At 42.8% G+C, this 26,480-nt stretch overlaps 5 protein-coding genes across 10 annotated transcripts; 1 reads left to right on the plus strand and 4 right to left on the minus strand.

Annotated features, from left to right (window-relative positions):
* Positions 1-1,451: 1,451 nt before the first annotated feature.
* On the minus strand, positions 1,452-15,833 carry gja1b (gap junction protein alpha 1b). Of its 2 annotated transcripts, XM_047035244.1 has the most exons (3): positions 15,809-15,833; positions 13,447-13,501; positions 1,452-4,510 (listed from the first exon to the last, which is right to left on the minus strand). In XM_047035244.1, exons 2-3 carry the CDS (start codon positions 13,483-13,485, stop codon positions 3,398-3,400), a joined length of 1,152 nt encoding a protein of 383 aa, XP_046891200.1. In that variant the 5' UTR covers positions 13,486-13,501; positions 15,809-15,833; the 3' UTR covers positions 1,452-3,397. The 2 variants fall into 2 exon arrangements, with proteins under 2 accessions (XP_046891200.1, XP_046891199.1); XM_047035243.1 differs by lacking the exons at positions 13,447-13,501; positions 15,809-15,833 and adding an exon at positions 8,028-8,173 and having other exon boundaries at positions 1,452-4,565.
* Positions 9,180-13,430, minus strand: LOC124477452 (gap junction alpha-1 protein-like). 2 transcript variants are annotated; one of them, XM_047035246.1, is made up of 3 exons: positions 13,363-13,430; positions 12,621-12,719; positions 9,180-12,357 (listed from the first exon to the last, which is right to left on the minus strand). In XM_047035246.1, exon 3 carries the CDS (start codon positions 12,339-12,341, stop codon positions 11,424-11,426), a length of 918 nt encoding a protein of 305 aa, XP_046891202.1. In that variant the 5' UTR covers positions 12,342-12,357; positions 12,621-12,719; positions 13,363-13,430; the 3' UTR covers positions 9,180-11,423. The 2 variants fall into 2 exon arrangements, with proteins under 2 accessions (XP_046891202.1, XP_046891201.1); XM_047035245.1 differs by having other exon boundaries at positions 12,621-13,412.
* Positions 15,834-15,934: 101 nt separating the features above from the next.
* On the minus strand, positions 15,935-19,134 carry LOC124477453 (gap junction Cx32.2 protein-like). Its single transcript, XM_047035247.1, has 2 exons — positions 19,015-19,134; positions 15,935-18,410 (listed from the first exon to the last, which is right to left on the minus strand). Exon 2 carries the CDS (start codon positions 18,393-18,395, stop codon positions 17,571-17,573), a length of 825 nt encoding a protein of 274 aa, XP_046891203.1. The 5' UTR covers positions 18,396-18,410; positions 19,015-19,134; the 3' UTR covers positions 15,935-17,570.
* On the plus strand, positions 18,303-22,235 carry LOC124477454 (gap junction Cx32.2 protein-like). 4 transcript variants are annotated; one of them, XM_047035251.1, is made up of 3 exons: positions 18,303-18,377; positions 20,921-21,062; positions 21,399-22,235. In XM_047035251.1, the coding sequence occupies exons 2-3, from the start codon at positions 20,934-20,936 to the stop codon at positions 22,038-22,040; spliced, it is 771 nt and encodes a 256-aa protein (XP_046891207.1). In that variant the 5' UTR covers positions 18,303-18,377; positions 20,921-20,933; the 3' UTR covers positions 22,041-22,235. The 4 variants fall into 4 exon arrangements, with proteins under 4 accessions (XP_046891207.1, XP_046891206.1, XP_046891204.1 ...); XM_047035250.1 differs by having other exon boundaries at positions 18,312-18,377; positions 20,918-21,062; XM_047035248.1 differs by lacking the exon at positions 18,303-18,377 and adding an exon at positions 20,336-20,449 and having other exon boundaries at positions 20,918-21,062.
* Positions 22,236-22,588: 353 nt separating this feature from the next.
* gja12.1 (gap junction protein, alpha 12.1) lies at positions 22,589-25,028 on the minus strand. Its single transcript, XM_047036672.1, has 2 exons — positions 24,889-25,028; positions 22,589-23,772 (listed from the first exon to the last, which is right to left on the minus strand). The coding sequence occupies exon 2, from the start codon at positions 23,765-23,767 to the stop codon at positions 22,994-22,996; it is 774 nt and encodes a 257-aa protein (XP_046892628.1). The 5' UTR covers positions 23,768-23,772; positions 24,889-25,028; the 3' UTR covers positions 22,589-22,993.
* Positions 25,029-26,480: the final 1,452 nt, after the last annotated feature.

Below are 26,480 nucleotides of genomic sequence, written 5' to 3' on the forward strand. Positions count from 1 at the left end.
CTCCATGCTTCACCTCTCTCCCGTCCCCTCTTCCACAATAAAAGTAATAAATGACTTTTTAAAAGCTTTTACTGTGACGTTTACTGTAATATGTCACGTGAGCTTTCCTGTCCTCCACTTCTCTTCTCCTCTGCAGTTGTTCCTAGTGCCGCTGTGACGGCATGACTCTCCATATTTAGCAGTGTCAGCCCCGTCATCCTGGTTGTCCAGTCGGCACCACCCTAGCACTGTGGTCAGTGTGGTGGTACGATACAGGATGCAGGACTCAGACGCACTGCTTCTTCCCCCTGTCTGTGGGGAGAGAGAACTCTGTAAAACTGTCCTCACTCACAAGCAGCCCTCGCCTCAGTAAAAGTAAGTCATGTAGCATGTTCAGAAACCACAGTAACACACTGTATCTGGGCTGGTGAGTTAGCTGAAGCAACAATGACACTGACACGACTCACACAAAACAATCTGGATTTAACCTTGGAGTGTGAGGCCCATCCGTTACACTCATACCTCACAGATCTAGCACCATACAGAGATCTGGAACTAATAATGAGGACATTACCTTCCCTAACAGAGACTAAAATGAAAACATATCAGACAGGTTTGTCCTAATGAGATACACTGCAGCCCTGTAATCATTCACACTTTGGCTTCTGTTTTTCATTTTTATTATATCTGATGTTATGTGAATACTTCATGTAATAAACCAAATGTTCTTTTTCAAATGTGGGTCTTTTCCCGAAACTGTTTCTGTGGTGGTCCTTGTACTTAACAATGACATCTTGTATAAAAATCCTGATAAAAACTCATTGTTAAATTAAAAATCGAGATGAATTAGCTGTGGATCAAAGTGGAGCTACTTCTCCATGGCAGCCTGGGCCACATGTGGTGCGCAGGCCCAGTCCAAACATGTGGTTCTGTTTAGCTTTGTGGAAAGGTTAAATAGGAAACTTGGAGACGAGAAAAAGACCTGAGTCTTTTCATATTATGAAATTTGACCAAATCTCTGAGGCATTTGCAGTCTTGAGATACAGTGCAGTGTAGTTCTTATCGCACTCTCCTGTGTTATGCTGTGTATATTTTCTCTGGCTACGTTGGTATTGGTGTTGAGGCTCACAAACCATTGCCCTTGTTAGACTATAAATAATCTCCACAGATGATGTAATAAGGTCTCTACGGAGTGTACATCTGCATGTGTCTGATGTTGCGTTTTTATCTGGTAGTGTAGACAGAAGTGCTGTGGTCAATGTTATATCCAGCATGCAGCAAGATATTTCTGACATACTGTACTGTGTGCCTACTGAATACGCATGACACATGGGTGGGAACAGAACAGAGAGAAGGGGGGGTATGTGAATTGACAGTATGACCACTACTTCATACTAGATCGTATTCTGAGGCAGAGTTAACCAATAACAAAGACAGTTACTGGATGAATGAAATGAAACAATAAAACGGAATGTAAGAAAGAAAAAAAATCTTTATTGGTTAAAATAGCTTTTCACAGATATGATTAATGAGTTTTCATTTGTATTTATTTATTTTTGCTATCATGCACTTTCACACTGTACAACAGTGGATCTCCATGGAATGGCATTTTCTGACCATGCTCTAGAACAAATGTACACCGATCATGTTTAACTTGTGTGGTTGGGTGTGTTGACTGGGGAGACATCACTGTTGTAGCCCTTCAATATCATTGAACCCAGTTGTCGAACATCACTGTGTGTCTGTGTGTCTATGTGTCTGTGTTTGTGTGTGTGTGTGTGTGTCTGTCTTTCTGTATCTGTATGTCTGTTTATCTGCATGAAGAATGTGCTGTGGTGATTTCTGCCTGGGGTGTTTTAAAATAAATTAGTAACATGCATATCAGAAAACACTTGCCACATTTTCCATCATATAACAACCTAGTCAAGAGCTCAGTGCAAACACCATTGTAGCTGAAAAATCCAGGAAACTCTCTGTTTAAGTACCGAAATACCAGGATGCAAACTTGGAAAAAAAACATAAAAAACAAAACAACAACCATAAGAAATTAAAATTGTCCAATTGTAATTCCATCTACAAGTGTTTGGTAGTTGAGTGAAGCTACGCAGGCGTAAACCTTTTTAATATATTTGACTAAATATTAGTCCAGGTCTATAAGCAGTCTTCTAAAAACTCACATTTTTTGTGACACAGTTAGCTTGTTTTACAGTACTAAACATCTACCTCTCAAGCAGCAACGATTACATTGAGTTGGAAAATAAAATCATTCACTCAAAAACAAAGTTAAAACACAAATAACCATTCTACTGCCCTCGTCCTCTACCACCCCCACCCCACTCTTACCCACCCCCAAGAAAGAAAACAAAACACATACATGAAAATTAGAACAAATAAAGCCTTTCTGTCAAACAAGATACTCTAGAACACCTACATTAACAATAAAAACACTGTTTATTGTTAACCGGTCCTACAGCAGCTTGCTTGCACAGACTCTCCCATCACCTTTTCCCCACAAAACCCAGAGACAACAAATACTAAAAACAACTGACACCACATAAATTCAAAGTTTTTCAGGAAATGACAGTCGACGATCATTTATAAAACGTTCCCCTCTTCTTCATTTAGAAAGAAATGTGCTGCTGAAATTTGGATAATATTCAATAAATATGAAGATGGGTGTAGTAACTTTAAAGAATCATCGTGGGGATTCTGGATCAGACCTAGGCTGGCAGTCAGTCTCCTCTGTTAGTGGTGAGAGTCGTGTCTACGTTCACCCAAAAATAAATTGTCTCCATGACACTCAACAACCATCCGAGACTATTTAAACAGAGATAGGCTCTCTCAGATCAAATGGGGGTGTCATGAGGTCTTTCTGACTAAACTACTTTCCAAGACATTGAGAGAGAGGAAGCATCTTGCAAAGTAAAACACTTTTATAAAGGAATGTTGTCATTGTGTGTGGCCATAAGAATGTATCATATACAGCAAAACAAAGAAAAAGAAAAAAAAAAAGAAAAGAGAAACAAGATCATTCAACCAAAACACCACCAGGCATAGACTGATTCTGTGGGCCAGGTATCAGAACACTCAGGTCCTGTAGCTCCACCACTACTTGTGTGTGTTAATGCTGGTTAGCTCCACTAGTTTCAAAGTCATCAATACATCGTGTAGTACCTCCAACAGTGTTAAAGTATTTTAATGTCTCTTTTTTATCACCTAAGAGTCTCTTCTAAAACGAGAACAGTGATCGCTGTGGCCCGCCCCCTTCCGGAACGCGTTTGTAAAAATAACCAAAAAAAACAATAACACGCCCACCTTGGCACTCTAACTTCCTGGTTCTCCGGCTCGGCCACTTGCCCCTTCTTTCCTCTGAGGTCAGGGGAGGTTGCCTAGAGAATGTAAGAGCAGGGGGGAGGGGCTAGACGTCTAGATCGTCTGGGCGGGGCCGGCTGCTCATGCGGCTGCTGGCCCGGCTGCAGGGGCGGGGGTCCAGCAGGGCCAGCGGCTGCAGCTCGTGGCCCGCGCTCAGTTTCTTATGCTCCTGGGTGTCATCGGGAAAGTCGAAAGCCTGGGCATGGGAGTTGGAGATGGTGCTGCCGTTCTGGCCCAGCCGGTTCTGTTCCGTGCTGTAGTTGGCCCAGTTCTGCTCATTGGCCTGCTTGTTGTAGTTGCGGCAGGAGTTGGTTCTCTCGCCCGTGGCCAACTTGTACCCTGGGGGAGACATGGGGGAGAGGGGTGCTGTGGGAGAGGAACAGCCATTGTAGTAGGCGTACTTGGTGTCAGGCAGATCCTTTGGGGTGGGGCTGAGAGTGCCACTGGGGGGGTAGACGGTGGCGGGTTGCCTACCCTTGACCCGGTCCTTGATCCTCTTGAAGAAGACGTAAAACAGCTCAATGACGTTGAGGGCCAGTGAGACTAGGGACACCACCAGCATGAAGATGATGAAGACCGTTTTCTCCGTGGGTCGGGACAGGAAGCAGTCGACGCGATGCGGGCAGGGCGCCCTTTCACAGGTGTAGACAGCTGCCAGGCTGAAACCGTAGATGTACCACTGGATGACCAGGAAGCCCACCTCGAAGATAGACTTGAAAAATATGCTGACGATGTAGGTTCTGAGCAGGGCTCCCTTCATCTTGACCTTGCCGTGCTCCTCCAGGCCATGCTTCAGCTTCTTCATCTCAATCTTCTTCAGGGGGATGTCCACGTCGCCACCGTCATTCTGCACCGCCTTCAGCACTTCCTCTTTCCTGTTGAGTTTCTGCTCCTTCCTCATAAGATAGAACACATGCGCTAGGTAGAGGAGCGTCGGCGTAGACACAAAGATAATCTGCAGTACCCAGAAGCGCACGTGCGAGATAGGGAAGGACTTGTCGTAGCAGACGTTCTCACAACCGGGCTGCTGGGTGTTGCACTTAAAGGCGGACTGCTCGTCGCCCCAGGCAGACTCCACGGCCGTGCCCAGGACCAGGATCCTGAAGATGAAGAGGACGGACAGCCAGACCTTGCCTCCTGCGGTGGAGTAGGCCTGGACCTTGTCCAGCAGCCTCCCCAGAGCACTCCAGTCACCCATCCTCACCAAGCCTTAGCTACACACAGAGAGAGAAAGGTAGAGAGGAAGAAGGAAGGTTAGTTTGTCTTCAGTATCAAGAAACACTGAATAAAAGTCTGCTAATCACACTGACACCTATGTATGCTCTATACTTTCACTGTCAGACACATTGTACCTCAAACTAAAGTTTGGTTTGGTTAGGTAATTATTACATGAATTCATCCTCAACGCAACGGGACGCTTGGCACTCTGTGGACAGAAGATGAAACACATGCTTAGACTTCTACCCAAGGTGTTGATTTCATTCTGGCCAGTTAAGACATGGACTGGATAGATGGGATGTGGCAGGTTGGGTCTGGGCTTTCCTTGTGGAGGTCAAATAGAGGAGAATGTACCTAATATGGGGTTAACTTTCTGGCAGGTACACTATGGAGACATGGTCCCTTGTCTGTACTATTTACTGAGATGTAGTATACAGTGTCTCTGATGTATTTACTGCATAGCCAGAGTGAATTATGGGCTAATGGAAGAGGAGACTTGATCAATTGAACCTTAGTAGTGCATAAGTTACAAAGATTCAAGTGTTCTAAATGTACAAACAAAAAAAAGAATAAAAAAATCCTGAGCTAATTACAGAGGAGTTGGATAGAAGAACGGTTGTAGAAACTCGCAAGTAAAACTGACGCTCACTTTCTTTCATCAGCAAACTATAAAAATGTTCACCCAAGAACCTGGTTCTCATCAACCCATTGTTTGTTAACAACTCTAATAAACATGAAAGAATGCCGAAATAAAGGATGTGGACAAAATTAAAGATATCAAATGCCCCTTAGTGAGCCTGTGCACATGTTGGGGGAAAACGCTCTGGGGAAAAGACCACTTCATTCCTAGGAACTGTGTTGCTTAGACACAGTAACTGTTCTTTAATACAGAAAGCAATTTGTCTGCCATCTGGTACACAATTTACTATCTTAATTGAAGATGCAGTATCCACATATATCAGTACCCCTGGTATGTAGTCCTGCATGTCCAGAGTATTTGCTTCAACAATGACAATGTCTTGCATTCCAGTGTCAGTAGAATCACCAGCAGACACTCTATGGAGATGTGTTTTCACTACTGATTGAATTCATTTGTGAACTATCATGTGAGCCATTCATAACTTAAAGCTTATTGTTGCTTAAAAGTAATTTTTGATTAATACCCCCAGATGTGTCTTCTCACCTCTCTCTCTCTCTTTCTCTCTCTCTTCCTCTTCTTCTCTCTCTCTCTCTCTCTCTCTCTCTCTCTCTCTCTCTCTCTCTCTCTCTCTCTCTCTCTCTCTCTCTCTCTCTCTCTTCCCAGTAAGAAGGGATGCCTGCTGTACAGTCTAACAGCTCTTTCTGCACTGAGGGTAATGTTCTCTATTCTTCTGACTAAAGTGGAAGGGCTTGTTAGTCAAAGTAACAACCAGGAAGATTTTTTAACACCTTTCTCCCACTAATTGTTCACTTGTAAAGGCACGAGGTGGAGTGGTGTGAACAAGCACAAATTTCAGTGAGGGCAGAAAGATAAAGAGTCGGGACACAACCTCTGTCTGAAGAGAGGGAGGGAGGGAGGGAGGGAGGTAGGGAGGGAGGGAGGTAGGGAGGGAGGGAGGGAGGGAGGGAGGGAGGGAGGGAGGGAGGGAGGGAGGGAGGGAGGGAGGGAGGGAGGGAGGGAGGGAGGGAGGGAGGGAGGGAGGGAGGGAGGGAGGGAGGGAGGGAGGGAGGGAGGGAAGGAGGTTCACTGGCTGGGGGAGTGGCTTTGAGAAGAGGAGGCAAGTGAGTTCTTTGTGGTTATGTTGTATTGCTCCCAAACAATGACCTTTACCCTCACCCAATCCTCACCCTGATCATCACAGATGAGATCTAATCATGTCTGTTGTCTGTGAGCTTGAAAAGGTGACAACACTGGTACAAGTCTATCTCTGATATAGACAACCTGGCCTTACACACTCACACTGCCTGGGCTTAAAATGCACACACACACAGCTTGGACTCACACACAGTCTGGATGCAAACACACGTACAGTCGTATAGTTTCACACACACTACCTTCTGCACACAGTTCTCATGAGAGTCTTCTCCACTCTATAAAGCCTGGTTCTAGACTGGCTAACCTGATGATGCCTCCAGCCTCCTGGATGATCTGTGTCCAGTGAACCGGCAACAGAGCAGTTCAAGGAATGACCAAAGAACATGACAATGGGTCAGTGGAGACGTTCAACAAGTATGTTGGTAGAGACAAATGAAGTTCACAAGGTCGTTAGGACTGGTCACAAGACATGATTAATAATAACCCTTCAGGACAGGAATATTGTCCATGGAAATAAAACACACAACACAACACCTTCTGTTGCCTGCCAGCTTTCGTAACACAAAGCATGTTCCGCCACTTAGAACATTCTTAACAATTGATGAGAGCATTCTGAAGATGAGGGCAAGTGACATAAAATCCCGCCAGTTTCTACTTCAGTGAGTCGGTGGCCCCATTAAACGTATCTAGACAGTAGTATTACAATGGCCCTCGCAGATTCTGCTCACACAACAATGGTTGCCCTAGACAATACATTTTAGATTTATATTTTTTTCTTTCAGAACTCATTTAAGTTTTAGTCTTTGATGTTAATCTTAAATAATCTCAAACCTATAAATACTGACATAAAGACATTTAGTGAGGTTCATAAGTAGCCTAATGTTTTAAAGTTTTGAGTTTGTTTTCTTTCTTTGAATTGTGATTTTAACAAACAATTTCAGTGTTTTGATTCATGAAACAACTAAAAAACTATAATAAGAGCATCTGCAAAAAAAAGAAATGCACTCGCTGTAATTCTTTATTCAGGACGATTTAAAAGCCGTCACTCCTGTCCAGACGCAGGAAACTTTAAAAGGTCTCCTGTCAGAATTCAATCTTATTGGAATACAAAGACCAGATGAGATAAATGTATAAATAGAAAAATGTCAGATAAATATGCAAAATAATAATAAATCCGTGTCCATAATAAACAAACGCAGACTCGTGCGCCTTTGCTTTTTGGAGCGAGCTTATTACTATTCATCGCATGCTGGAGTAAGAGTACAGTAAAATGCCTCAGGCTATGTAACCTGGCTACTAACAGACTGTTTCAACTTAAGGGAGGGGATAGAGAAAATAAACGTATGGGAAAAGAAACGACCATGTAGCCTAAATGTAAGTGTAAGTCAAAAATGAGCAAAAGCTGTTAGAATTTGGTGGACTTTGGGAGTTACAAATAAAACACATCATGAATGTCTACTGTGGATACGGGATAACTGGATTCAGAATGTTTAACTTGTTTTTAAACATGTATATAACTTGTTATACAGTCACGCTGTGTTTGGAAACAAAGTGCAAACAATGTTTCTGAGCATTACCTCAAACTGCAAAAAATAAATAAAAAAGGACAAAAAAGAAAAACTCACAAAGTTAGTATTCCAGGTTAGAAAACAGAAAAGCTTACCTGGAAAGTTACTGAGAAGCAGGAAGAGAGCCCAAAGGGACTTTCTCCGTTACTTCGTGAATCAAGACACTGCTTTCTTGAAATCCAAGTTTGGGACCACGGAGATACTGAGACAAACTTGTCAAACTTTCCTTGCTTATAACCGTCCGCTAACGGGCTGAGGGCGGAGGGGAAAAAATAGAAAAGGATGGAGTGAAAAGTTTTGAGTCACCTGATTCCTACGTCAAGAGACCTCCTTGCGTTCTTTCACTGTATACCTTTTTTTCCGTCAGATGTTCTGTTAAGATTTTTTTGTTTTTTTTGATACCACACGACATATTTGATTGAATACATGATCACAAAATGGTGCGCTTATTGACGAGAGATATGTGCGGCAATCTTCCTCTGTATTTTAATAGTTCATGGGCCCAGTCATGACGGCCTTTGCAATCACAGATATATGTGGAGAAGGCTCAGTTTGAGATCGAGGGAAAAGGCTAATTTAATGATAATATCGATTTAGACGAATAAACAAATGATGTCTTAAATTACTTAATCGAAAGATACTATTTTATCCGGACATTTTGTCCAAAGTGAATTTTAATTGGCCTGTTTGAGTTATTCCATGTAGGCGAGTTTATGTGAATTAGGCTACAACATATAGAGTATAACCAACTTTAAATTAAGTTGGTTTAGCTAATCAATGAGACATACGCCGTCTCTCAAGAGACATGGATAAATAGAGGCCTTTAAATCTAGCTGAAATCGGCCGCTGACGTGTTCAACATCACTTAGTGTATAGCGCCACCTAGGGGACTTCAGGGTTTAAAAATAAATAAAGATAAAATGTCTGTATCTTTTGTTTTACGAAACAAGGGATGTTGTTAAATGGGATATTAACTGTGAAGGAAAGACTTCCTTCTTTACATAATATTTTCGGAATTAAATACAGCCGGCTTTCCCAGATTCGTTAAGAAGTTCTTACAGTAACGGTAAGATCTTCTTAAAAGCGTTCTAAGGGCGTTCTAGAGCGCTCTTCGAACGTTCTTAATCTGGGAAATCCGGCCCTTTTGCCTACCTTAACTCAGAAAGGCATGTGATGAAACAAAAGTTCTGTACGTCCAGTCAATTCTCAAAATGTAAAAACAGCACTGGAACTCAGTTGATGCAAAGTGTTTTATTGGTTCTCAGGTAACACATTTACCCAATAGAAAGTGAGCGTGATCCCGGGATCAGACTGACGTTTTATCTGGACAATTTAATTTAGGCCTACAGTCTTCTCCCCATTGTTTGGTAATATGGTACGATATCTGTTGGTTACATAGAAATTAGGTAATCTTACCAAGCGGATCCCTTGTCTCAGGGGATTTAAAACCGGTTCTTTCCTAAACACTTCTTCCAATTTAGGCCCTTCTGAACTTGAACAGCCAGCTGCACTAGGGTCCTGGGCGTAAGGCCACAGATACGTCTGATAAGTCAAAGTTGGACTTCCTGGTTCTTTGTAGAAGCCCACTCATGTTCTTCTCCTCCACTCTGCCTGTCTTTATCCAAATCTTAATATATTGGGCTTTCTTTCTTATACTATTAGGGATAACAATAATCAGTCAACTGCTTTGTATCTGGTTTCCAATAATATAGCATGTACTAAAAAGGTGATCACAAGATTCCTTGAATCCATAATCATTACCCATCTTCATAATTACAACAGTATGGTGTTTTTTCCACAACACATGTATTCTCACGAATGGAGAAGAATGATGTTGATGAAAATCTGATCTGAATTGTAGAACTGCTTTAAAGAGCTGGAAAGGTAAGTTACCACACTTTTATATCTAAAGTTTGACTCAGCAGTCTCTCCTTGGAGTGTTTGCGTTCTTGTCTCAACCAATTGGACTTGGATTCAACTGGAATTTGGAATAACCAGTTTTATCAAACATCTTCTCCCGGGTAGAAGTTGAATAATTCCTCCTCCCAGCTGGTCTGAACAGGTGTCAGTACAATAGGCTCTCATTCTGTCAGGAGTACATGTTGTATTGTGAACTCAGTAGGAAGCACATGGAGGCCCAATATGAAGAACGTTGGGTTGAGGGCAGAGGGTGTTTTTAGACAGGACCAGGGCTCGACTGGGCTCAAAAAATTGCCCTGGCATTTTTGCTCAGACCGGCACACCTCAATCGGTCGGACGGAGGGGTGGAGTCTGTTAAGAGATGTGATTGGGCCAGCCCATTATGGAAAATTAACCAATGGGCCGTTGTCCCGTCTTTATGGTCCGGTCTTTGGCCAATTTAAAGTTTATGAAAAAAATAAAAAATGTATATATAAAGATTCCTATATATAAAATATAATATCAAATTGGGCCCAAGTGCGTCGGCCCACCGGGCATTTGCCTGGTATTCTGGATTACCAGGCCTGGACAGGACAGAGGGTGTTTATAGACAGGACTACCCTATGTGACAAGGATAACCCAGTCCAGTCTCCCTTCCTGGCTGGCACTGTCTCCAGGGCTCTTAGGAGCTACCTGGAGATGAGCTGCCACTTGAATGATGGTGGTGAATTATGTCCCGGTAGTTTGAACAAGCTGACCACAGCTGAATTCATGTATGGCATCTATGGAAATACATTCATTATAATAACTAATCTGATGCTTAATCCAAGAATCCCTGACCAGGAGTCTGTCTGCAATTTTGGTGGATGGTGGTCCTGTGATTTATGGGTTGTCTTACGTTTTGGAGCGCTGTTACTGTAGCCTATTAAACTTGTTATGGGAGCTGTTTACTGATCACCTTGTAAATTAGTGTCGGTCCTCCTGTGTTCAGCTGAATCATTGTCATCATGGGGCACTGGTCTTTCCTGGGATAATTGTTTATCAATTAACAAACAAGAAACAAAACCAAAATTAAAAAAATTATATGCATAGACCCTTCTTAAAATAATAAAACCCACCGACAAATAAGACAATAATACTAATAACCCTACCCGGTTTACATACAGCAAAAAAAAGAAGAAAAAAAAGAGACACTGAAAAAAAGACTCAACATTCAACCAAAACACCACCAGGCATAGACTGATTCTGTGGGCCAGGTATCAGAACACTCAGGTCCTGTAGCTCCACCACTACTTGTGTGTGTTAATGCTGGTTAGCTCCACTAGTTTCAAAGTCATCAATACATTGTGTAGTACCTCCAACAGTGTTAAAGTATTTTATTGTCTCTTTATCACTAAGAGTCTCTTCTAAAACGAGAACAGTGATCGCTGTGGCCCCGCCCCTTTCGGAACGCATTTGTAAAAAAATAAAAAGAACACGGCCACCTTGGCACTCTATATAACTTCCTGGTTCTTCGGCACGTCCACCTGCCCCTTCTTTCCTCTGAGGTCAGGGGAGGTTGACTAGAGAATGTAAGAACAGAGGGGGAGCGGCTAGATGTCTAGATCGTCGGGGCGGGGCCGGCTGCTGGCCCAGCTGCAGGGATCTAGCGGCTGCAGCTCGTGGCCCGCGCTCAGTTTCTCATGCTCCTGGGTGCCATCGGGACAGTCTAAAGCCTGGGCTTGGGAGTTGGGGATGGTGCTGCCATTCTGGCCCAGCTGGCTCTGTTCTGTTATGTTGGCACAGTTCTGCTCATCGGCCTGCTTGTTGTAGTTGCTGCAGGAGTTGGCGAGTTCCTTACCCTTGATCCTCTTGAAGAACACGTAAAACAGCTCGATGATGTTGAGGGCCAACGATACTAAGGACACCACCAGCATGAAGATGATGAAGACCGTTTTCTCCGTGGGTCGGGACAGGAAGCAGTCGACGCGATGCGGGCAGGGCGCCCTTTCACAGGTGTAGACAGCTGCCAGGCTGAAACCGTAGATGTACCACTGGATGACCAGGAAGCCCACCTCGAAGATAGACTTGAAGAAGATGCTGACGATGTAGGTTCTGAGCAGGGGGCCCTTCATCTTGACTATGATCTTCTCCTTCAGCTTCTTCCGCTCCTTCAGGGAGATGCCCATGTTGCCGCCGTTGTTCTGCACCACCTTCAGCACTTCCTCCTCCTGCCGGTATAACACATGCGCCAGGTAGAAGAGCGTCGGCGTAGACACAAAAATAATCTGCAGTACCCAGAAGCGCACGTGCGAGATAGGGAAGGACTTGTCGTAGCAGACGTTCTCACAACCGGGCTGCTGGGTGTTGCACTTGAAGGCGGACTGCTCGTCGCCCCAGGCAGACTCCACGGCCGTGCCCAGGACCAGGATCCTGAAGATGAAGAGGACGGACAGCCAGACCTTGCCTCCTGCGGTGGAGTGATTCTTGACCTTGGTCAGCAGATTCAGCAGACCACCCCATTCACCCATCTTCACCGAGCCTTAGCTACACACAGAGAGAAAGGTAGAGATGGAGAGGGAAGGTTAGTTTGTCTTCAGTATAAACACTTTACTTGTATTTATACATGTATATAATCCGTCAGTCACACTGTGTTAGGAAACAGAGTGCATAAATTGTTTTCGAACATTATCTCAAACTGTAAAAAAAATAGGAAAAAGAAAAGATGGCATATTAACTATGAAGGAAAGATTTCTTTCTTTTACATAACATGTTCAGAATTTATTACAGCATCAACCGTGTTAACTCACCTTGTGCCTAGCTTAACTCAGAAAGACATGTCTTCACGCAAATGGAGGGGAATGATGTTGATGAAAATCTGATATGAATTGTAGAACTGCTTTAGAGACCTGGAAAAGGAAGTTACCAGACTTATATATCCAGAGTTTGACTCGGTTTTGTCTAAAACAATCGGGCTTGGATTGCAATGGAATTTGGAATAACCAGTTTAATAGTGTCTCCTTGGAGTGCATGGCGTCCAACCAGGATGTCAACTTGACGGATTATGCTGAGTATCATGAATGTACTATCAGTGGCACAATATTTGAAATAAAGGAATATATGATTTTAAAGGGGAAGCAAGAAGGAGTTTAGACTGTTTTTCAATGAAGCAATTGGGGTGTACTTGATTTACCGTGATGTTTCGGACTCCAACAAATGTCAAGTCTATACTGAGCTAAAGTGAAGTAAATAAAATGTATGTATTAGATGATTAGGTAATTTTCTTAAACTATAGGCAAATGAGCACGTTCTATTTTACGGGTTAGTAAAACATATTGATCAAAGACTAGACTGTAAAAACAGAGTTGCGTGAGACAGAACATTATGACATCTGTTATTAGACTGGTTTGCTGAGTTGGCATTCAAGGTGTTTGATTTGATTGTGGTGTTAAAGCGAAAACAGCATTCTAAGCATTTTTTGGCAACAGTGTTTCAGTGCTTCAGCTTCCTCATCTCAATCTTCTTCAGGGGAATGTCTTCAGGGGAAAGCACCTTCAGCACTTCCTCCTTGCTGTTGAGCCTCTGCTCCTTCCCCATCAGGTAGAACAATGCGCTAGGTAGAGGAGTCGCCTGGACCTTGTCCAGCAGCCTCCCCAGAGCACTCCAGTCACCCATCCTCACCAAGCCTTAGCTACACACAGAGAGAGAAAGGCAGAGAGGGAGAAAGAAGGTTAGTTTGTCTTCAGTATGAAGAAACACTGAATAAAAGCCTGCTAATCACACTGACACCTATGTATGCTCCATACTTTCACTGTCAGACACATTGTATCTACAACAAAAGATTGGTTTGGTTTAGTAATAATTACATAAATTCATCCTCAACGCAACGGGAAGCTTGGCACTCTGTGGACGGCAGATGAAACACATGCTTAGACTTCTACCCAAGGTGTTGATTTAATTCTGGCCAGTTAAGACATGGACTGGATGGATGGGATGGGGCAGGTTGGGTCTGGGCTTTCCTTGTGGAGGTCAAATAGAGGAGAATGTACCTAATATGGGGTTAACTTTCTGGCAGGTACACTATGAATACGTGTTCCCCCATACCCCTGGTGTGTAGTCCTGCATGGCCAGAGTATTAGCTGCAACAATGACAGGATTTCATTGCATTCCAGTGTCAGTAGAATCACGAGCAGACACTCGTACATCTCCGGCACCTTTCCCTCAGCCTTCAAACAGGCCAGAGTTACCCCTCTACTCAAAACACCCTCCCTTAACCCTGCCATCCTCCAGAACTACAGACCAGTATCACTGTTACCCTTCTTTTCAAACGTGCTGTATCTAACCAACTGTCAAACTTTCTCTCTCAGAACAACCTGCTTGACCCCAACCAATCGGGCTTCAAGACTGGCCACCCCACAGAGACTGCCCTTCTTTCAGTCACCACTGCCCTCCAGTCTGCCAGAGCGGCTTCCAGGTCATCCATCATCATTCTGCTGGACCTTTCTGCAGCGTTTGATACGGTTAACTACCAGATCCTGCTCTCCAGACTTTCTGAGATGGGCATCACTGACAGTGTACTCCAGTGGATCTCATCCTACCTGTCGGGAATATCCTAACAGGTCTCCAAGGGAGGCAAACTGTCAGGCCCTCGCCAGCTCTCAGCAGGTGTCCCACAGGGCTCCGTCCTTGGACCCCTCGTCTTCTCTCTGTACACCACCTCACTCGGACCAATCATCCCCTCCCATGGCTTCTCCTACCACTGCTAAGCTGACGACACGCAGCTGTACCTGTCGTTCCCCCCGACCAATCCAGGGATCTCAGCTAGGATTGAGGCCTGCCTCACAGACATCTTCGCCTGGATGACCGAGCACCACCTCCAGCTGAACCTCGCCAAAATAAAACTTCTCATCTTCTCATTCCTTAATACTAATGTTTTACCCAAATTACAAGGCCCACTACACACAGCTCTGATGGTTATCAACCTGAGCCTCTAATTCCTTCTGCAAAAGTTTCCTACACTTAGGTTTTGTGTTGTTATAAACTGGGGCACCGCCCGTTCCCAACACAAGCTCTTCTCCTGTCTGGCCCCCCAGTGGTGGAATCAACTCCTGTTGGAGAAATTGAAGATGTAACACATTTATCCTGTATAAGAATGATTCTGTGTTCAGCATTCCTTGTGTGTAGAGAGAAGCCTACCCCCAAATCTGGACTTTGGGTAACATGAGGCATATGCAAACAAGGTGACCTGGGCTGACCACTCTCTCTTACAGGAGAGGCCATAAAAGATGTCTGGCCTTATCTGTGTTGGGTGAATCATTCGGTCAAGCTTACAGGGGTCAAAAGGCACACACACGCACACACTCAAACACGCACACACGCGCGCGCCAGGTCTACGCAAGGAGCCAATGAAGAAGAGCCATGGAACATTTGCATGCCTTTGTCCTAACCAATGACTATAAAGAGCGCTTGTGCTTAAATAGTTAGCTAGCACAACATGCTAGTGGACAAACTTGTAGCACAATGGGGTGTGATGTTTTGTCTCCTTGTGTGCCGGCCGCAAGCAATAAAGCTTTCTTAAACTTGTTCACCGACTGACTGTGCAATGCTTGATAGATTAATATTTCTGACAACTCCCCACCTCCATCAGAGACCCTGACAGCTGTCTCTCCACCTTCAAGAAAAGGCTCTACGCACTTGTTCCGGGATTACAACGGTACTTAGGAATGGTTTGCTTGACCCGATGTCAGTTTCAAGGATCACAATGGCTCTTGCTTAGAGACTTCTTGTTCTTGTGGTTAGTGGTAACTGATTTACATTTTTGTACTCGCTGTGATATATTGCTTTTATTATTGTTGCTTGTTTTTCTACAGGTACACTTGCACTTATAGCGGTTCATGTTGTTTAATGGTAATTTGTTTAACTACATGCTCTTATGGTTCTTCCCTTTGGCACTTATTTTGGTTGTTCACAATATGCGCTTCATGTTTTGGATACTCACAATGTTTTGAGGGCTATCTTGTTGTTATTATCAGTGTAAGTGGCACTCCGTCCTTGTTCATTTTGCCACTTATGGAGCAGGTTTCTAGCAATAAGTATGACGCGACTCAAGTTTCAATATTCAAAAAACAAATCTTCGGTTTAAACCTTTACTGACAAAAACTTTATATACAAGCAAACATGAATTATTTTGGTCTAGCAGAAAATCGGTATATTAATAATCTTCGTGGTGTCGTTGTCGTTGTCGGTCAGAAAAATGTGTTGCTCCGTAACCTGACCATCTCAACTGAACAAGTATAAATTGGTCACATGACCACCCTTCTCCACTGCAATGCATTCCACTCATTTATCCAATCAATGCACTCTACAGTCACGAAATAAAACAATATTTCTCCATACATGAAACCATGACTTTACAGATTTAGATAAACAATATTAATTTATACAACAAAACTCTTCAAATTGGCTCTTACAATCAGTGACCTTTGCACTTTGTAAAGCTCTCTCTTGGAAGTCGCTCTGGATAAAAGCGCCTGCTAAATGAATACATGTAAAATGTAAATGTACATTTGCGAACTATCATGTGATTATGTGAGTAAATTCTCATTAATACCCCAAGACGTGTCTTACTTCTTACCTCTCTCTCTCTCTCTCTCTCTCTCTCTCTCTCTCTCTCTCTCTCTCTCTCTCTCTCTCTCTCTCTCTCTCTCTCTCTCTCTCTCTCTCTCTCTCTCTCTTCCCAGTAAGAAGAGGTGCCTGCTGTCTAACAAAAAATGTTTTTAACGTTTCAAACGTTTTAGAGTTACAAATAAAATATATTATTAATGTCTACTGCGGATGCGGGATAACTAGATTAAGAATGTTTTACTTGTTTTTAAATGTATTACATAACTGTAACTTGTTATACAGTCACGCTGTGTTTGGAAACAGAGTGCAGCAAAAGTTTATGAGCATTGCCTCAAACTGCAAAAAAAAGAAAAAAGGACAAAAAAGCACAACTCACAAAGTTAGTTCTCCAGGTTAAAAAAACAGAAAATCTTACCTGGACTGTTAGTGAAAAGCAGGAAGGGAGCCCAAAGGGACTTCACAAGTGCATCACAAATGTGTGTGGAGTAGGCAGTCAGTTTGAGATTGAGGGGAAAAAGATAATTTAATGATAATATCGATTTAGACGGATAAACTAATGATGTCTTAAATGACTTAATAGAAAGATGCTTTTTTTACCAGGGCATTTTGTCCAAAGTGAATTTTAATTGGACTTGTTTGAGTTATTCTGAGAAGGCAGGTATATGTGAACTGTGCTACGTATTGAGTAGTAATTAAAATATTTTAAAGTAAGTTGGTTTACCTTATTAATGAGACATGCGCTGTCTCTCAAGAGACATGGATAAATAGAGGCATTTAAATCTACCTGAAATCGGCCGCTGATGTGTTCAACATCACTTAGTGTATAGCGCCACCTAGGGGAATTCCGAGAAACCAGACTTTAAAACAAATCAGAACTCACGTTTTAAATTCCTTCAAGAAGCAAAATTTAAACTTATTCTTTGTTGAACCTATGTCAAGAAACCGATCTAGTCAAATTGGCAACATTCAGAAAGGAATTTTTAAGCAATCAGCCAGACGAAATCAAAACAAATACACATTTTCTCCACTCATCTTTCAGTCACATTTGAACAGATGGGAACTATAGCAACAAAAGTATATAACCTGAACAACGTAACACAAAATCACCAGCAACATATTTTTGGGATGCCTGAGACTCAGGTATCTTTCTCTTTCTTTTCTTCAGGACAGCTGGCTCCAGGGGTCTGCATAGGATAACTCTCTGTGTTGGGGCAGATGGGACTGTAGAGGCTGGCTGGGGTCCCTGCAGAGTTCATCCGGTTCGCTTCCTTCAAGGCCTTCTTTGTTCGATTAATTGTGGTGCAAATCAGGTAGAAGACCTCGATGAAGTTCAGTAGCAAGGACAAGCAGGCCACCACCAGCATGAAGATGATGAAGATGGTCTTCTCTGTGGGCCGGGACATGTAACACTGCACCCCCCTGCCTGGACAGGGGTCTTCAGAACACTCGAAGTAGGGGATCATGATGAAGCCATAGAGGTAGTACTGGCCCACAATGAAGGCCACCTCCAGGCCAATCTTGAAGAACAGCTGGGCAAAGTAGCTGCGCAGGAGAACACCTCGGATCTTGGTTCTCCCGTTGTCGTCTGTGTACTTCTTCATCCCCGGAAAGACCATCAGGTTCTGGTTTTGGATTTGTTCCTTCATCTTCTTCTCCTTGTGGATCACATGGATTGCGTGACCCAGGTAGAGCAGTGTCGGTGTGGAGACAAACAGGATTTGGAGGACCCAGAAGCGGATGTGTGAGATGGGGAACTTCCAGTCATAGCAGGCATTCAAGCAGCCAGGCTCATTCTGGTTACAGTAAAAGTCAGAGTGTTCATCACCCCAGACACTGTCTGCCGCAACGCCCAGAACCAGGATCCGGAAGATGAAGAGGACGGTCATCCAGATCTTGCCGACGGGCGTCGAGTGACTCTGGACCTTGTCAAGCAGAGAGGAGAGGTAGGACCAATCCCCCATGGCTGCAGAGTGTGTCTGCATGGAGAGGATTTAGCACAGTCAAAGTTTGTTTTTTTGGTTACATTGTTTTTCAACTTCTAAATTAATTAGAAAGCAACAAGGGTCTATATATGATTTTACATCCTTTCAAATACTTTCAAGATTCATAAAATATGCTTTGAATGTCTGGTCTAGTTCCATTTAAACAGACAAAACCAGTGATTCGTATCTTTAAAAGCATCTGATGCAAGTTTAGTCTAAAAACAGAATTCTAAAAACACAAAGGGATATTTCATTACAGTTTATAGCAGTAAAAAGTATACAGGGGTGAAAGCTGATTAATTAATTAATTAATCTGTTTTACAATTATTAATTGTAAAACGAAAAAGAAAGACATTTTGTCTGTAATTTTCCTTCCAAAAGAAGGAAATCTTTCTTTCATAGTTATTATGCCATCCAACAACATCCCAAAAGGTGTTTTCTGATGTTGTTAGATGTTGTTGTCTGAATAACAATTATTGTTTTTTCAAAAAACAAGTTTTGGGATGTTGTTAGATAGCATAATAACTATGAAGGAAAGATTCCCTTCTTTTACATAACATTTTCTGGATTAATCACAGCATCAACCTTGTCAACTCACCTTGTGACTAGCTTAACTCAGAAAGGCATGTCTTCTTGCGAATGGAGAGGAATGAACGTTAATGAAAATGTGATCTGAATTGTAGAACTGCTTTAGAGAGCTGGAAAGGGAAGTAACCACACTTATATATCCAGAGGTTCTCCAACTGACTCAGCAGTGTCTCCTTGGCGTGTTTGCGGTCTTTTCTCTTAACCAATCAGACTTGGATTCAAATGGAATTTGAGAATAAGCTGTTTCATGACACATCCTTTTCCTGGTCAAAGTTGAAAAACGCCCCCTCCCAGCTGGTCTGAACAGGTGTCAGTACAGTAGGCTGTTCATTCTATCAGGGGTATATTTTGTATCGTGAACTCAGTAGGAAGCACATGGAGGCCCAATATGAAGATGTTTGGGTTGAGGGCAGAGGGTGTTTATAGACAGGACTACCCTATGTGACAAGGATAACCCAGAGGCAGACACAGGGGTTGGTAAGCCTGTGGACGTTGATTGAGAGAATGGGGAGAGGCTGGAAAAGGTACCCGCCAAGGGTCTCAGGTCTACCTTCTCTCCCTCGCTGACCACTCTCTCCCGGGAGGTGTGGTCCAGTCTCCCTTCCTGGCTGGCACTGTCTCCAGGGCTCTTAGGAGCTACCTGGAGATGAGCTGCCACTTGAATGATGGTGGTGAATTATGTCCCAGTAGGTGTAGTTTGAACAAGCTGACCGCAGCTGAATCCCTGTACGACCACTCCTCAACATAGGAAATACATTAATTATAATTATTAATCTGATTCTTGATCCCAGAATCCTTGACCAAGAGTCTGTCTGCAATTTTGGTGGATGGTGGTACTTGTGATCCATGGGTTGTCTGACATTTTGTACAAGAATGTTTTGGAGCGTTGTCACTGTAACCATAAACTTGTTATGTTGACCATGACATTACCCAATGTGTGATATTTCAACACCATTTTTGGTTAAGGCGTGGGTTTGATCATGGGAGAATGACAGGATAACCACTGAGTTGCACAGAACAGTTGGCCATGGCAGAAGGTCAGGGGTCAGGCGATCATTGAGGTCTGATTGCGTGTGAGACGTGAGGGAGCAGTAACTGGGAGCTGGGGAGCTGTTTACTGGAGGCAGAGCCTAACTAGACATCTATAAGAGGAAAGCGTCTTGAGGAAATGAGAGTGAAAAATAATCTGAGATAGAGGGAACAAGAACTAAAGAGAGAGAGAGAGAGAGAGAGAGAGAGAGAGAGAGAGAGAGAGAGAGAGAGAGAGAGAGAGAGAGAGAGAGAGAGAGAGAGAGAAAGAGAGACGAGAGACGAGAGACAGAGAGAGAAAGAGAGAGAGAGAGAGAGAGAGAGAGAGAGAGAGAGAGAGAGAGAGAGAGAGAGAGAGAGAGAGCGTGACAGTTATAATTTACACAAACTGGAATTGAACAGTGTTCACTTCGGAGGTAGGACAGTTTCTCCTTGACAAATCTGATCGCTTTTTGAAAATGCTAACTACACTTGTAATAATACGAAGTTGGTTGTCAGTTGTAATTGTGGTTTATTTTACTCAGTGCTATCATTCATTTTTCAAAGCTGAAGAGAACCAGTTTCAGTGTGCAATTTTAATGTTTTTTGTTTTAAATAATCATGTTGTATTGCAGAATTTCTATAGGAATAAGTAATATGGCAGTCTTTCTGTCAATTTAGCAAATTAACTATTGAATTTCTCCCTATATTACCATGGTAATCATCTAAATGCAAGAATCATCATGTAATCATGGTGTTAATCACCATATAAATCAAACTGATAATCACCATGTAAATCCCAGTGTGAATCGCCTTGTAAATCACATTACGAATCACCATGTTAATCACCATGTAAATCACAGTGTTGATCACCATGTAAATCCCAGTGTCGGTCTTGTGTTCAGCAGCATCCCTGTCATCATGGGGGACTGGTCGTTCCTGGCCTCTCTTCTGGACAAGGTTCAGGCCCACTCCACAGTGGTGGGGAAGGTCTGGCTGACCGTGCTCTTCGTCTTCAGACTCCTCGTCCTCTTAGCTGGCATAGATAAGGTCAGTGGGTGACCATCCTCTAAACAGGGAAATGTCATAGTATCAGTCACATATGTTTCTTGATTTGCTCTCCTGTTATGTTAAATGTGTGAATTGGATGATGATGATATGGGTCAAAACTGATCCAAGATCAATAAATCACAGCACACCAGTCACAATCGTATATTTTCTTCTCACATCAATATCCAACTAATTATTACTGTATAACTATATAATTGACCCATTATTATGTTGAGTAAGTTTGACATGACATGAATAAGTGGTTTAGAGAAAAGGGAAAAAGGGAAGTGGGTGGTCGTTTGCATGTGCTAACATATGGATCTTTTCTCTATGAAGGTGTGGGCAGATGAGCAATCCCGCATGGAGTGCAACAGCTTGTCTCCTGGTTGCAAGAACCACTGCTACGACCAAGCCTTCCCCATCTCCCATATGCGATTTTGGGTCTTTCAAATCATCTTTGTGTCCATCCCCACCCTGGTGTACCTGGGTCACGTGCTGCACATCATCCACAAGGAGAAGAAGCTCCGACGGAAACTCCAAGATCACAAAAGCTCCTACGGAAAGTTGAAGCTGCCCAAGTACACTGACGAGAACGGCAAGGTGCACATCAGGGGGTCTCTGCTCGTCAGCTACATGGCTAACATCTTCTTCAAGATCTTGTTTGAGGTGGGCTTCATCGTTGGGCAATACTACCTCTACGGCTTCGCCCTGCCCCTGAAGATAGCCTGTAAGGGGTACCCATGCAAGGAGCATGTGGAGTGCTTCATCTCCAGGCCCACGGAGAAGACCATCTTCATCATCTTCATGCTGGTGATGGCCTGCGTATCTCTGATGCTTAACGTGGTGGAGATGCTGCACATCATTGCTACTAAGCTGAGATGCAAAAAGAGAGAAAGACAATCACTGACAGGGTCCGAGATGTACACTCTGAAAAATGGGTTGGAGATCCGACAGTTTGACAAGACAACCCCCTGCTGAAACCCAGGAGGCTGTGTGTCGCTCAGCTTTTTGACTATCTTTGTATGTTTTTACCTTTCACTTGAATGCCCTAGATGTCACTATTGAACAATGTAAAATGAAAGACTTGCTATCCTCTGTGATTGACAATATATGGCATGTTCTTCTCTCAGCATATTTGTTGTATGAAATAAAGTTAACATACTGTTGATTGAATTTAAAGGACTAATATGTTTTCTTTTTCAAGTAGTCTAGTCATGTTCTCTGTCTTGATTTCAGATGGACAGTACGTGATGTAAAAGAGGAAATAGCTACTGATTTCTGCTTGTAACTGCTTGCAGTTACATCTGATTCAGACTTCCTCTAACTAGTCCTCTCTTCCCTAGTTCGTCACTGAGACATATAAACACTCTTTATGAAGAGTCCAGTCAGTAAAGTGGTATTGGGAGCATGTTCAATATGTAGTGGGGGAATTGTTATGCAGTAAGTGTTTTAATGCCACGACGAGCATGTAAATCAGACTTAACAAGGAACAGGTGTACTTAGACCTTTTATTAACAACGTTATACATAGGTTTTAGTAAAACATTCTGTAAAACAAATATACAAAATAACACATTGTACATTTAAGTACATTTAAAACACATTTGCTTATTTTTCCAGTATTTTAGGAAGATGGAGGTTTTATTTTGAACAAATTATTGATAAAACTTGAGGAATTATTCTGACAAAAGCATTGATTTGGATACTTCCTAAAATAAGGTCATTAATCTGAGCATAACTTAAGTTACAGTTTAATTACTAAGTGTTTAATTCATTTGAACATACATCCAATATCACAGCACAACACGAAACAGATCCATGCAACTTGATAGATCAGCGATTGGCTTAATACCATGAATGTCGTTATTAGGCATGTCAGGGTTGTAGACAGATGAAGAGTTAAGGTGATGTTGATGAAGATGGCAGTTAGTTCTAGGCCGTACTGGATGTGTGTAGACTGAGCTTCTCGTTCCTCATCAGAGTTCCACCATTGAAGCGTTGCATGGTGAAGGTGGCTGGCGCGGCCTTACGACGCCGTCTCATCCTGGAGCACAGCAGGTAAAAGATCTCCACCACGTTCATCAGCAGGGACACACACGCCACCACCAGCATGAAGATGATGAAGATGGTCTTCTCTGTGGGCCGGGACATGTAGCACTCCACAGTGAAGGGGCAGGGTGCTCTGGAACAAGGGATCTTGGCAACCATGATGAAGCCGTAGAGGTAGTACTGGCCAATAATGAAAGCCAGTTCTAGAACGATCCTGAAGAAAATGGTTGTCATGTAACTGGCCAGGAGGTTTCCCTTGATTTTGACATGTCCTTTCTCATCACTGTACTTGGGGCCTTTCACCATCTCATCACCCTCGCTGGCATTGAGACGCTCCCTCAGCTTGTTCTCCTTGTGGATGACGTGGAAAACGTGGCCAAGGTAGACTAGCGTTGGCGTGGAAACGAAGATGATTTGGAGGACCCAGAAGCGGATGTGCGAGATGGGGAACGCGTGGTCGTAGCACACATTTTTACAACCAGGCTGCTGAGTGTTACAGATCATGCTGGACTGCTCGTCGCTCCAGACCTTCTCTGCCCCAGCTCCCAGGACCATGATCCTGAAGATAAAGAGGACACTCAGCCACACCTTGCCGACCATGGTGGAGTGGGTCTGGACCTTGTCCAGGAGAGAGGACAGGAAGCCCCATTCCCCCATTGTATCTGATGGATAGAAGGAGAAAGAAGAGAGAAGGAAAAGTAATTAATATCATTTATATTAGGTGTTGAAAACATGGTGTTTAAGTTACACTTTAGTAACACATAAAATACCAATATATGAATGTACTATCAGTGGCACAGTAATTGAAATAAAGGAACATATGATTTTAAAGGGGAGGAAAGAAGGATTTTAAAAGGATGTTTAATGTATTTCAATGAAGCACTTGGGGTGTGCTTGATTTACCAAGATTTGTCGGACTCAATAAACCAACAGTATTATAGAATTGTCATGTCTACACAGAGCTAAAGTGAAGTAAATAAAATGTATGTATTTGATGACTATGTAAAAACAATTTTTACCTTAGACTAATGGGTAAAACACACCATGTTCTATTTTAGGGGTTAGTAAAACATATTTATCTTAGACTAAACTGTAAAAAAAGAGTTGCGCAAGTAGAGACAGAATGTCTTGACATCTGTTATCAGTTTGGCTTGCTGAGTTTGCATTGAAGTATAAGGAACAGTGTTTGGTAAAGTGTTGTAGTGTTAAAGCAAAAACAGCATTTTAAGCATTTTTTTGCAACACTCCCCATTTCAGCCTTGTGTCATAGAAATAACGTACAGCCTGACAACATGATTTGGACAATCTGAAAAATGTCTCAAGTATGATTAATAGAAAGGTTCCATGTTCACATCCTGAGAGGGATCAGAGATCCATGGTACTGACCCCTCCAGTGGCACAGGCTCCACAGCACGTTTTATCTGCATAAATGATTGACTTGCTTCAGGCTAAGTAAGTACTGAATACTGGCTAGCAGAAAAGGCTGACAGAATAGAAACAAATCCTGACAAATACAATGTCAAAATGTAGAGTAAGAGTAACTTTTTCACTTTCTTAGGATAATGAAATCAAGTATGGTTGACTTCAGACAGAAAACATTAGTTTTTATCATATTCTGTTACATAAAATATTGACTGGTATTATGTACCGTAAAATATTGACTAGTATCTAGTGAAAGAAGATAATTTCCACATGAATTGTTGTACATAATATAGACTAGAGAAGTATCATAATTCGTTACCACATTTAGAAAAGGGCTTGAACTTAAAAAGCCTTACCTCTAAATGATCTGTGGTTCAACAGCAAACAAGTCAGCCCCTGCACAGCCAAATGAAGTCTGTGCACAGTGTGCACAACCTGACTACAGCACCTTGAACTTTAGTTTACTGTTCATGTAGCCTGTCACGTTGTTGTTTGTGACATCTGGAAAGGGTAGAGCTGCTGGGCAGAGTTGGGGTGGGCCTGCCCTAGGATGACTGTATTGGGTTAATAAGTGCCCAAACTATGAGAAACCAATTCCATTCGACCAAAGATAAGTTAAGAATAAGTAAGTTCATCAATAATCATAAATCATTTGTTGCCTACTCACCCCACCACACCCCTGTAAGTCAATCATGACCTGAGAGGGTTATTGATAGGGATACTGTTACATACAGCAGGGGACACAGAACCCTCCTTTACAGAGCTACAGTCTTATGATCCAAGCCTTATCATTTGATGGAAAAACTTGTACTTTTATGGAGTGAGTCAATTTAATCTCATTTAAAGTCTTGAGAATAACCTAGAGCAGGGGTCGGCAACAGGCGGCCCGCGGGCCAATTGTGGCCCGCCAGCGATTTTATTTGGCCCGTCAAAATATTTCCAATGATATATTTTTTATAACGTTTTTTTCCCCGTCGACTTTTATTTTGAAACCGGAAACTGGGTATGGTGTCATTAGATGTTGTCGACTTCATGCAGCGCCGGCGTCGCCTGCAGCCCGGTTGACTTGAAGTAACCAATGGCATTCTCAGCTTCAAGGCAGCCGGCTGTCGGCGCTGCCGTCGCTGCATGAAGTCGAATACACTTATTGACTTTTCTGAAGTATTTTTTCGCCATGTCATCGCTACCATATGATCGCTACACCTCACGGCTGACAGATCGCCTGATGTGAAAGCACAGTTATGGTTAGTAATCATGGGCAGCGCTCTCTATGGCAGCGCTAGGAAGGGGCTAGCAGGTGCTTCAGCACCCCCAAGAAAGACCAAAGCACCCCGATAGCACCCCCCACGACATTGCTTATTAATTTATAGTTTCAGGCCCGGAATGGCCATCGGGAGAATAGGGAGAATTCACGGTGGGCCGCTTTGCCCGCTTATAAATTGGGCCAGAAGATCGCCTGCTTTCTCTTTGTTTTTTTTCACACACCGAATAACAGGATATGCCTTAAGTTTGTTAAGTTACTGTGTGACTGAAAAGTAAGCTAATAGGCTACATTGTGTTTTAATCTAATTAAGCGCATGATCAGACCGTGCATTAAAAAGTGCAGTTCAGTTGTCGCGCATGTTTCTCAAACACAAACCATAATTTATTGTTGTGGAGGGAGTTAGCTAGATTAAGCTGAAGCGAAAAAAATAAAATGGAAGGGATAAGATCCCAGGAGGAACTGAAAAAGCCAGGTAAAAAATTAAATTTTTGCTCGAATTAATGTGAAGTTCCGATTTCACCTCACATTAAAACCTTGACTAGGTCCTAGTAATCCTATTCTCACTTGATGACAGTATTTATGTGCACCAACGATGACGACCCACCACGTTGGGATGACAGTGACGACCATGTTGATACAGTTCGTTAACAGACCACCAATGGGCTCATGCACATGGTTTATTAT

Source organism: Hypomesus transpacificus, chromosome 15 (assembly GCF_021917145.1).
Source record: "Hypomesus transpacificus isolate Combined female chromosome 15, fHypTra1, whole genome shotgun sequence".
NCBI lineage: Eukaryota > Metazoa > Chordata > Actinopteri > Osmeriformes > Osmeridae > Hypomesus > Hypomesus transpacificus.